Source organism: Microcebus murinus, chromosome 12 (genome assembly GCF_040939455.1).
Source record: "Microcebus murinus isolate Inina chromosome 12, M.murinus_Inina_mat1.0, whole genome shotgun sequence".
NCBI classification, from domain to species: Eukaryota; Metazoa; Chordata; class Mammalia; order Primates; family Cheirogaleidae; genus Microcebus; species Microcebus murinus.
The window spans coordinates 36,684,781-36,697,667 of NC_134115.1; the positions used below are offsets into that span (position 1 = coordinate 36,684,781).

Sequence of the window (12,887 nt, forward strand, 5' to 3'; positions counted from 1 at the left end):
TTATCCCAGCAGCAGAGCCAGATATCACACAGTCTAAAGATTACAATATTATAGAGTCCAATTTTATGGAAACAAATGCAAATCTCACTTCTGCAAATTTTGAAAAACACATCATCAACTGGACTAACTGCTAGGCCCTCCCAGGCCTTTGGGAGGCACCATGCCATGCAAGGGAAGGTCCTAATTCCAAAACTTCCTTAGTAGCAGAGTCAACCTGTCTCTATCTCAATGCCACACCAGATTACTTCTCCACCTTTCCCATACAGATTTTCTGGCACCACTGAATGGCAACAGTGAGCTGGAGGTCTTGGACCAAGGATTCATCATTGCAGGACATGAGAACGGTGGCCCCTGAGTGACTTCAATGCTGTTAGGATATAGTTAGCCAGGCTTGTTTAAAACACATCACCATCAGCATTGTCATCATTAAGCTATAAAGTGTTTTTAATTTAGAAAACATTTGTTTGTTTTTAAATTATCAAAACCATATTTTAAACACGTTAACAGGGAATTTAAAAGAGATTGGCTCAAACCTCAGCTCTACTGGGCAGCATTTAACATCCTCTTTGGCTCTAGGTAGTGGGTTTATGACAAATCATTAAGATAATTTAAGTCAAGGTGAACTCTTCTACCAGATGATGATTGACCTGTTTATAAGTTAAGATGAGGGAATCCTATCTGCTTTGGAGCCAGTGAGTGTTAACTTTATTAATGCACCTTTGCAACAAAGATTAATGGGACCATAGTAAGTAAGCTGTAGCACTTGATACCAGTTTACAACAAGCTTGGCAATAGCTGGAAACTCAGATCTATCATCATAAGATATAATGGCATGCATAAAAACCTTAGTGTAAATAAAAGGCTCTTTAGATAGAGAGCTCTAACCCAAGTCGTTAGGCCTTAACTAAGAATGTTACTACTCTGGAATACAGTATATGTTAATGGCTTTTCCTCAAGGGTTAAAACTCCTGAACTACTATTTTTAATAAATAAATATTTTATTGTGAAAATCAATTTTGCTTAATGAAGTCTTTTGAGGGAGAAGATGTTTCAAGATAATTTACTAGTATGCTTTAAAATCATTTCATATTTAGGTATGCTTTCTCATCTCTACCTAAAGCAAAAAAGAAGTCATAAAAAACAGTAAGTGTGGCAATAAAAACTCATTTTACTATTAGTTGGGAGAGAAACAAATGGTAATATTACTTTGAAGGTAATTACTTAAGTATTTTATTGCATCATATTTTCTCAAAACCCAAACAAAGTATACCCCAAATCTTCCTACGAATGAAATACAATTTTCTCTCAGAACATTTTTACTCATAAGGGGGGGGGGGAAATAGTGAGTTTAATTTTTCTGTCAGTTGAGGCTTCATATGTCAAACACATGTTACACTTTCAACAAACCTTACTGTCATATTGATGGAATATTCAAGGAGACATTAGTTCTTACAGCAAGTACTAGCTTGAAAAGGTGTAAGCTGAATTACTGAAAGAGCACATTTCTTCTAAAAATAGACTTCATTATCCCCAACTACAGTATCCACAGAATACAAGTAGAACTGTCTTATCATTTTAACCAAAATTATGGTTTCCCATCAAAAAGAAATTGTAGCTTCCTTAAAGGCAAGTAAAGGTAGTGTCTTTTCCATCTTTTTATTCCCAATACCTACAGCATATTCCCTGGCATAGAGAGAGCCATATTATCAACTGAATAAATTCATGAATTAATACAAATTGCTTCTCATATATTGCATGCATATTCTAGATGTGGAAGCAACACATTCTGACATTTCTGATTTTTTTAAATAAAACTTTAAATCTAGCAGTTCCCAAAGAAAAATATTTAGAAGCTTCTTCCTGAAATTTGTCATTCATTCACTCAATCAATAAATATTTACTGAACATTTATAATGTGTCAAGCACAGTGCCTACTGCCAAGTGCATAGTCTTGAGAAAAACAAAGCCCTGCCTTCAAGAACTTCCAGTCTGGGCATGGAGATAACTCTCTTTAGAATAAAAGCAAAGTTTCATCTCATTTTCTCTTAATACACTCCCCCCAATCACATAAACAGGATGACATTCAAATTACAAATATTTTGTGGCTAAATGGTGGCTCACATATCTGGACCACATGATTATTTAGTGGACAAAGTAGCCTGACTTTTTTGCCTATGTCAGAAAATTCTGCTCCACAAATGGGACAATACCATTTACTCAAAATAAATTAATTTTTGATAATGATAACACTGATCACAATAATACTGACCATAATCATAACCACAACAACTGACATTTTCAGAATGCCTGGAACTTTGCTAAAAGCTTTAATGTGGATCATCTCCTGTAATCATACTCTCAAATGTAGGCAGTGGATTCATTATTTCTACTTGACAGATAAAGAAGCTGGAGCTTAGAGAGGTTAAGAAATGTGCAAACTGCCACAGAGCAAATATTGGAGTCAAGACTTGAACTTGGGTCTATGTATTTGCAGAACTTTAACTCATAACTACACCTTCTGTCACTGCCCACACCAAGCTTGGTAACAGAAAAATACCTAAAAAACAGAAACAACAAACCAAATTAAAAACTCCTTTTCTATTACCTTGTTAAATGCTTAAATGAAGAGATTTTCCAGCTTCTTTTCAGATATATAACTAATGATGCTTAATTTTCAAGGGCATTCAAAAAAATTGTAGGTTTTTACCTATTATGTGACCTAGGCTACTCTAGATGTAATAGAACAGAAATCATATTTGAAGTATGGCCCTAGTTTGACTTAGGCAGTCTAAGCAATTGACTGCCTGGTTCTAATGTATGAGCATTCTGAAGAATATGGAAATGTGTGTTAATACAACAATAAGCACAAATGCAAGGGGGTAGAAACTAAAATTCTTGGGATGGCATAATAGAGAGCATTGCACCAACAAATTATCTTCAGTATTTCAATGACTTGGTAATACATGTATATATTCAGATTCTCCTATCACATTATTTCCATGTGAAAAGCTGGTTTTCAGTCCCTTAGACTAAGCACAGTTGTACAGACACAGAAAATTTCTTTGCCAGGCTTCTTGACCTTCTCTCCTCTCATCAACACAGCCAGTGTTCATATAATGAAAGTTTATTGAATGACTATGTGCCCAGCATTGTTCCAGATGCTTGGGATTCAGTACTGGACGAGAGAGCCAAACCAAACAGTTCAGCTTCACAGGGATAATAAAAGGAGAAGGAAGGAAATTAACATTTTTCAGCAACTTCTTTATTCAAATCATAGTGCCACATGCGTCATATATATATATATATATATATATATATATATACATATATATATATATATACACACACACATATATATATCCCTAACTTCTCAAAACAACCCTAAAAGGTAGTGAGGATTATCCCCCACTCTACAGATGAGGAATTTAACATTTAGACTTCAGTAATATGTCCAAACCCACACAGGTAGGAAACGGGAATGTTGCTACAAACTCATGTTTATCTTAGCTACAGAGAGCATTTCTTTTCATTCCCTCTGTATCACTCTCTGTATTAATAGTTTGCCTTTCCATCTGCCTGGGTTTTCTAGTTCTCAGTCACACTCTCCAGCCTATATAATGGCCACTGAAATAATGATCACTTTGTCTACTAATATTATATGTACAGTGAGGCTAATTCCTGCCCAAACGATCTTTTATTGCCCTGTATGTGTCCACACAACCGTATCTGTATATCCTCCTACATACGTGTGCATTCACCCCACAAATACATGTTGAGTGCCCAGTAAATGCCAACAATATTTCTGGCCATAGAAAAATGTAATGGGGCTTAGACAAAAGGAAGAGGGTATACAAAATAAAAGTCTCAAGAAATAAGTAAAATTTCACATAGTAGAAAGTGCTATGAAGCAAATTAAAAGCAAACAAATCTGAAAAATATAAATATTCATTTGCTGGTCTCAGTTGTACATAGCTTCATTCTTCTAAATATCTCTATTGGTATTATACTCTAAAAACTGCAGACTCACTTCTGGGAAAATCCAAAATATAATCAAATCTTAAACGTGAACACAGATATCATCAGGCATGTGAGAAAAATTTTAATAGTGTTACACTTATGACCAAAATCTGTTTAAAAAAAAATTCATTCTGTTAACAGGTGAAAATAATACATATTTAATGCAAAGGTGAAGTTTTAAAAACAAAGGTAAACTTTTAAGATAAAAAAGCTTCTAAGATAAAAAAGCTTATGGAAAGTTTTGAGATGTAAATTAAAACAGCTCATTTAGGAAGATGACACATAAGATAGTCTTAAAATTTTCCTGCAATTTGTAATGAAATATGTTAAGAATACTAGGATGTATGTCATCATAGCTGCACTTAATGTGGCATTAATTCAAAAGTCATTGTTTTTATCATAAGATAAAATAAGTTACTTGCTCTTCTAAGAAGATGAGTAATTAGGACTTTGATAATTAAACCTTACATGGGCATTTGGTATATCTGTGCCTCAAATCTCAAAAAATTATGCATGCACAACTTTTAAAATTACATCTTAATTAGTAGCTTAAAATAAAACTAATTTTGAAAACCAGAATATTGAATTTTTAAAAACTGTTCAAATTTTGTCAATGAAAGCCAACCAGATATCCAGTTTTAAACATCAATTATGTATAATTGACTATGAATTGTCTGATACAGTAAGAATTTAGTAAACTCCTTTGCAAATTTTAAATCACACAGAGATGGTTTATGTTAACTTAATCACATGATTTCTCACTTACAAAGTTCAATCTTAGCCAATGAGGTACATCCCAACCACATTTTCTTCTACTACTATTTTACTTCGACTCCACTTTTACTACTGTTTATACCTACCTATGATGGTTAAGTGTATGTGTCAATTTGATTGACCACTGAGTGCCTAGATACTTGGTCAAACATTATTTTGGTGTTACTGTATTGGTGTTTTTGGATGAGACTAATGTTTAATTTAGTACAATGAGTAAACCAGACTGCCCTTCCTAAACTGGTTGACCTTCATCCAATCAGATGAAGGACTGAATAAAACAATAAGGCTGACCCTCCCCAGAGTAAGGGAAATTCCTCCTGCCCAAATATGTTTGATCTAGGATATCATCAGCTTTTTTCTGCTTTTGGACTCAATCTAAAACATCTGCTCTTCCTGGTCTTGAGGCTACTGGCCTTTGGGCTAGAACTACACCATCATCTCTCCTGGGTCTTCAGCTGAATGAAGCAGATCTTGGGACTTGTCAACCTCATTAGTCACATGAGCCATTTTTTAAAAATAATAAATCGCTTACTATATACATATACATCCTATTGGTTCTCTTTCTCTGGAGAACCCAAACACCCACACCCACACCCACGACCACGACCACTATTTAGCAATTTCTTACCTATGCAACTTTGCTGATGAACCTTCTCTGTCTCTAATTTTCTCATGCTAGCTCTGTCTCATAGAATCCTACATATTCTTCAAGACTCAACCCAGCAGGCCCCTCCATCCCATGATGTATCACTCAGGTAATATTTTTGCATACTTTGCACACCTGTGGCACTTTTGCATTATTTTCTTTCCCACCATGCTTGTCTGTGGCCTTGCCAGCTGGAAGAACATTGTTCCTCCAGGATAATATCTTATACATCAAAAGTAAATATCTAAAAGGTGAAAACACATCGCTCCACATAATACAGCAGGGATCATTTTAGACTTGGTAAAACCCAAAGAAAGTCTTAGCTGCATGACCAAGAAAAAACTATTTGAAACTCCCTGGACCTTGGTTTCTTTCTTACATCAAAAATAAGGGATTAGGCTAGGTAAACACGAAATTCCCTTCGAGCTCTACATTTCTGTGGTTTCAGTAACAAGTCAATTGACAGTAAACACTCACATGGCTTTATGTTCATTTCAAATTTCCTAAAAATAATATTTAAATATGAGGTCAAAAAAATTGTTCTTATTAAATGCAGTGACTGACAAGTACACTCATTCTCTCTGAGCCCCTCTGAAGATGTACCTTCAGTGTGGAAAAACAAAGAATAATGGTTCCAAGGAAGGAGCAGGCATCGTCCACAAGATGATCCTCAGAAGGATCACAAGGAAACATAACACATGTACACTTTCTCCCAAATATTATCTGTTTTAATGTCTCTCCTTACAAGGGTCTCCTGTGGACTGTCCACATGGGCTCCTGCCTTGTGAATACTGATACACAAAGAATAGGTATTTTTAAATTCTGGAGATTACACTATGGAAAGTCAGAAGTTTCTACTTACTTAAAGTGGCTCTGCCCATCACCACCTTTTTCCAGCATGGAAATGCAATACCCAGGAAGGCTTTATCATGATGGTATCAATTTATTCCAAGGACTCAACTATTTCATAAGCCTTGTCAGTAATCTTCAGTACCATAACTGCCAGCAAGTTTGTTCTGTGTCGACCACCCTTCCTTTTGTTTCAGTCTTTCATAAAACTCCTTTTGTGTGACAGTCAAGCAGCTGTGCTTTGTTCTTTAATGTTCCTAGCCTGGATCCCCAGCCGAGACCACTTTATAACATAACCGGCAAAGTACCATTTTCACAGCGGGGACAACTGTGTTCATCTTCAAAAAGAGGCATTAATAAAATGAGACTGTAATGAACATGCTAATTCTGATCACAGGGTACTGCACAATGGCAGACATAGTTGACTGCCTTCTCCCTGAAAGATTGTAAAAGTTGTGTGTGTATGTGTGTGTGTTTTAACAACTGCTATAATGGCTTACATTTTCTGAAACAGACATATTATGCAAACATTTCTCTCTATTTCCCATTGCAGTGCCTTCTCTGTCTCATCCAACTGCTCACTGTGTGTTTTACTATCTCAGTAATAGTCACCTTCAGGGAACATATTTTTTTCCATCTTGCAAGAACTGACTTGCTGAAATAGGCATGTCACTGAATCATAGAAAGCTAGAAAGAAGCGATCTGACTGATCTGATCACCAATCTAAGGCCTTCACTGTGCATATGAGGCAAAAAAGAAAAAGAAAAAAAAACACGAACAGGGAAGTTAGAGATTTGCTCAAGATGCCACAGCTACTTTGACAGAGCCAGAACTGGAATACAAATTATCCAAGACGTAGACTTGGGCACTTTGCATATTATCCTACGTCCTGATGGTGCTCATTCACAAATGATATATTAAGATATAGAGCAGATACTCATTTATCAGTACCATTTAATAAAATATGTTTGCTAAAGTGGGTAACTAAAATGCCTCATATCTGGTCAGCTGACATTTTAGGATAATTATGGTACTTTGTATATATTCTATGAATAAGCTAGTTTCCTATATATAGAGAAAAGCAGCAATGTTAGTATTTTATCTTGTTCGGTTGTGGTAGTGGTGATTATAGTTTTGGGGGGAGTGCTATTTGGAAATGGGCAAATTTCTAAAAATTATCCATTAAGCTTTTAAAAATGATCTATTCCATGTTGTTTGGGGTAACAAAAAAATGTGTATTTTCTGATGACTATCCTTAAAAAAATCGAGGATCAAGAAACATGATATTTAGTCACACATGGAGACAAAGTTGATTAAGTTTTTCCAGAACTTTCTCTTAGAGAGGGGGGATTATGTAAGCAAGAAGAAAGGACTCTTGATGTTTTTCCTCTTGTTCCAAAAAGACAGGTGCTCTTAGACTCTTACTAGAAAGAAAAGTCTATGGATGGTGATATCTCATTTTCCCTTCCCAGTGGCTGACAACATAGATCAGAGAGAACATTTTCATCCCCAGTTATCATTCCATAAATTTGTATTACATGGTTCCCTATTGATATTTTTGATCAGGAAGAAATTGTGGCCAGTAAACCAAAGATACAGATCGAACCAATTTCATATGGCTGATAATCCCTCTTCTTAAAACACCCTCTCTGATCCTATGCTTGTGCCTCACTGAAAGCCTAATAGCTAATCCATTGTCCTTAGCAACATTCCACAATTAGTTAAGGCTTAGTCTTTAATAACCTCTCAGTGAGTCCTGAGGCCTTCACTTAGAAGTACTGCTTAGGAAGGAAAACATGTGCATAGCAGAGATGCTCTGTGTCCTGAAGTGCTCTCTATCTGGGAAACTGGTATTTGCTTGTGTTTCCACAGTTAAGGCAACTAAAAAATACAAATGACCTAGAGGACAGATATACCACATTCATTCTCCTCTTCTCCCACTTCTTCTTGCACAAATCATACTCTATAGCATAAATGGTTAATTGTTCAAAGATTTAAAATCTCATTTCAAGGCACATTTGGCCTGAGCTTGTATTTACCTTTTCTTCTGGAATCAGTTTTTGAGAGCCAGGCTAATTTGAAACAAGTTACTAAGGGACAATTGTGTCTTGAAATGCCCCCTTCAAGGTACACGGGTAGTCAGAGTATTATTAATATTTCAATGTCTTCTTCATTAACCACACAGGTCAGATGTCTGAATCTGCAATAAATTAGTTTATCCAGTAGCTTGTGTGACATAAATGAGTGATCTCCATCCAGGTCACTTACACAAAACCCATCATGACGGTTGGCACATTTTTGGCATTTGTCAGCAAAGTAGGGAAAAAGTAAATGACCCATGTAGACAAAATGGGCATCTGATGAGGGCCACTGGATGAAAATTGTAAAGTGGTCTCCTACTGCAACAGAGTGGTTGAGTGTCTGCCAACATGATTCACAAGAGGAAGTGAACTTAAAATGGACACAAAGTTCATCCACTGTGGTATGAACTGCTTTGCACTCGTTTATTTGACTGTTGACAATGTTCAAAGTCTACAAATGTCAGTTTGCCATTAAAATATTTTTAAAAGATATTATTAATTATCAACATTTAGATATTTTAAACAAAGAGGTGACTCTAGGAAATAAAGATAATTCCCATTTCTATTTATTTCATCCTATAAGGATGTATAAAAGTATTCTATTGTAAGCTTATGTTTAGACTACTTTTCCTTTGTTCAAAATACCTTTGAGAGTTTTTCTCATGAAACATTTCCAAAGGTGCTAAATATAGTCTTTAAAAAAAATTGGAAGGGTTAACTACTTTACTTGAATCACAAATTTTCACACAAATTTACTTACATATGATAGTCACATAGAATGTCAAGATCATATTTAAAAATTTTAATGCATTTATTTTACGTGGAGACTAGCTGTATAAAAACAGATGAGATGGTGGAACTCCAGCCAGCTGAGAGGCCAGAAAACATTAATCCATGTGAATTTCTAAGTAAAGTGATATTTTCCTCCAAATTCTTATTAATAGTGTATTAATTCTTATTAAGGCATCAAATGCATAAAGATTAAGTCACACAAATGACTGCCCTCATTTCCTTTTAAGGAATTCAAAGGATTTAGAGGTTGGAAAACTCAAAGTTTCTGATAAATTTTATTTTATAGTATCTTTCATAATACAATTTCTATATGATAACATTAATTCTAAATTAGGTAACTATATGGAGATTAAAACTTCAAAAGATCAAGAAATGAGTCAGATTTTGCTTCAGATATGAATAAATGAAAAATGACTACAATTTTCAGACACTTTTAAATTTTTGCAAATATATTGTACGTACATTAACATATGTTCGTAGTTTCTGTAGTATGTGTTATAGCATGTATAAACACAGTCTTTAAGATTTCTTCCAGTTCTCAACTCTGACTTCTAACACCTCTACTCTTTTTTCCCTAATGTCTTATTCTTGCCTCTACTCTTTTCCCCTAATGTCATATTCTTGCCTTATTCTTATTCTTTCCCTAATATCTTATTCTTCCCTTCCCTTTTCAAATATTTTAATTTATTTATTTTAAAACCCCTTCATACAGTTCAACTATCTGTAGTTCACAAACTATGAGTTCTACTTTCGGTGCTTGGGGCTACTTCCCTTGTGGGTTGGAGCTGGCCTGCATGCTTTAGAACCGGTGCCTATGAGCCCATCTGGATCTGAATGACCTTCTCTAGGCTCATATGCCCTAGATCATGGGAATGTCTCTGTGGGGTGAATGCCTTCACAGCTGCCTGTTCCATACTCTATGAGATTTCACTATTTCTGACCAGCTTTTATGTTAAGCTTCCGGGTTCTTTGTATTGTATAGTAAGTGCCAAGAGTCTCACCTATATGCAGAAAGCTGGTCTAGTTCCTCTTACTCCCATCTTCTTTTACATATGCCTACATCCTGCAGAAGAGTAAAAACTCCTGCCCTAAAGCACATGGTCATACGCTTATTATCTTGGGTTGTAAGATTATAATTGTGTTTTCTCTGGGGACCCTCTTTGTTTTTAGCACCCGGAAATTTCTCTTTCTTATTTGCAAGCCTAATTGTGCATTTAATTTTATTTTCAGATATTCTGTCAACATTTCTATGTGCTAATCAAAGATGGGAAATTTGTTGTATCAACTTAGCTTGTCATAATAGCTAGAAATGTAGTTCAAAGCTGACTTGTCTGTTTTTAAGCAGCATTCTGTTACATACATTCAAAACATAGATATCCGGTTGTCAGTATTTTCCTGCAACTTAGTAATGTGTTTATATTATTAAAAACATATTTAAGAATGTATATGCAAATAATCTCATTTTCTCAGCTTTTGTATTAACTAATTAATTTTACTTCTAAGATATTTTGTGTGGTTTTTAAAAAAATCTCAAATCCACCAAGTAAATTTGGCCTACATTATTAATTACTGTCTACTCGAAATAAGTAGGTTGTTGAAAATATCAATAGGGTGTACCTTCTTGAGAGAGACAAAGATGTGATGCACCAAACGGATCTGAAAGGAAACTACTTTTGATTTTATAAAAGATACAAAATAAATACACCCCTCAATGAGGAAACAGATGGAGGAGAAATGCTTTTAATCCATATAAATTCCTCTGTAATTCTGACCCCTTCATTCCAATTTCCCTCCATCTTAAGAAAATCTTTTCTCCTAAAATCTGTAGTAGAGCAAAATGAAGCTCAAAGCAAAGCAAAACAAAACAAAACAAACAGAAGTGTTTGAGGGAGAAAGAGATAAAGGCAAAGAAGTGTTAATCTAGCAATGTCAACTGCTAAGTGCCAAATCAAGGCAATGTTCTTATCTCTACACAAAAGACTAAATTAGAGATATACAACAGAGTACTAATCAGTTGCCTTTATTCTCTAACACTGTCATGGTAAAGAAAGTCTAGAAAGTGAACACACTGTACTAGAGATTAGGCAAGTCAGCCCATGCTTTGTCAAATTGTATAAGCAACATAGTCAGAGACACAGAAAAGGATTCACCATCCCGGTTCACTTGGATCAGTAAATGTTGGTCCAAGAAAGAAGACTGAAATACAGTTTTTGACATAAATCAGAAAGATGTCTTTCTTATTCTTGGCTTGGACCAATTGCTTAAGAGAAGCTCATCTTTAGGTTGAGGTTATTCCTTTAATTTTGCAAACATCAGTGTCAGCTTTGGTAGTCTGTAAAACGTAGCTGCTGAACAAGGTATGAAAAATCCATACACAAGTGATGCTAACGTACAAAAGAATAGCATACCCTGTTTCCTTTCTAGATTCTCTACCAAAAATCAAAACAATATCTGGCATATGAAATCAACACCTCTTTTGGCTTTTCTTTTCTTTTGCTGATGAGCATTTCTTCAAGGCCTATAATGAGAGAAACTAAACTGCCCACTGTCTAATTAAAGTTCAACACTTATAAACATTATATTTAATTTCTTTTCCTATTTAAGCATCATGACAATGCTAGTCTTTTTAATGATCCCGCAAAAGAAAGAATTGCAACAATGACACACGAACAACCTTGCGCTTGAGCACTTACCACGTAAAACTGTGAGTCTAGTGGATACACTTATTTCTCCCACAACATTTGAGGCCACACATTCATAAATGGCCTCGTCCCGTGGAGTCCTTAAGGGTTGTATTCTGAGAACTGATCCAGATCCATCGTCAAACTCTATTACCTATTAGAGGAAACAATAGCTGTCACAGGTGTTGTTACAATTGTCTACCTCTCAGCTAAACCTCTCAAGGCAGTGGTAAATCAGCCATTAGGCTCAGAATAAACTCAGCATCATTCTAAAACTGAATTTTAATAGAGTGATGAAACAGAACAGTTGGCCTAAAGAATGGTCTACTGAAAAAGGAGAAAGACATGAAACTACATATGCAAAAATGTAGATTTCTACCTTCTCCTAAAAACCACCCAGGGTTTACTCATAAAAATATTCTAGTATGTACGTACTGGGCAATTTGATCCTATTAATTTTGCAAGAGACTTGCAGCTATGATGGATAAACCTCAAATTATCCTTTCTCTGACAGCACACATGCACATGTGGATCCATTCAATAATTGGACTGTGAGGTGAAGATTAATACATGCCGCCATAGATAGTTCTGCTGGCTTAAAGTGTCTCATCCTGAGCAGTATAGATGAGCAAACCATGAAGAGAAACTGCATAAATCTAGTACTTAGGCAGCCAACAAGACGGCTTTCACAACCCAAAAGCCTGATGGGGTGCATTAATTTTGCCATAAATCATTCCGGTATTTGTTCTAGCTTAGCATTTTCTGCATTTTTAGAGCATTCTTGCTATAAAATGGAGGCTTGCTTCACCAGGCAGAAAATTAATGTCCTAAACACTAAGCCTGAATTCACCATCATTATGAACTCTTCTCTGAAACAGTTTAACAATGCTAATAATCCTAGGCACTTCTCAGCTAATTTAAGTACTACTTTTTGTAAAAAAAAAAAAAGATAATGACGATGATATTCATAAATATGTATACAAAGCTGTATAGTCCTCTACCTGTCTTTTCTATAACTATGCTGCATTTTTTCAGCTACTCACTCAG

At 35.3% G+C, this 12,887-nt stretch overlaps 1 protein-coding gene across 42 annotated transcripts in view; it reads right to left on the reverse strand.

Annotated features, from left to right (window-relative positions):
* The window catches only part of PTPRD (protein tyrosine phosphatase receptor type D), a 2,082,753-nt gene that overhangs the window by 281,889 nt on the left and 1,787,977 nt on the right, over positions 1-12,887 (reverse strand). For all 42 annotated transcript variants that reach the window (XM_076008727.1, XM_076008702.1, XM_076008696.1 and 39 more), the window contains one exon: positions 11,853-11,994. In XM_076008727.1, the coding sequence (XP_075864842.1) occupies positions 11,853-11,994 (142 nt within the window). The remainder of the gene's footprint in view (positions 1-11,852; positions 11,995-12,887) is intronic.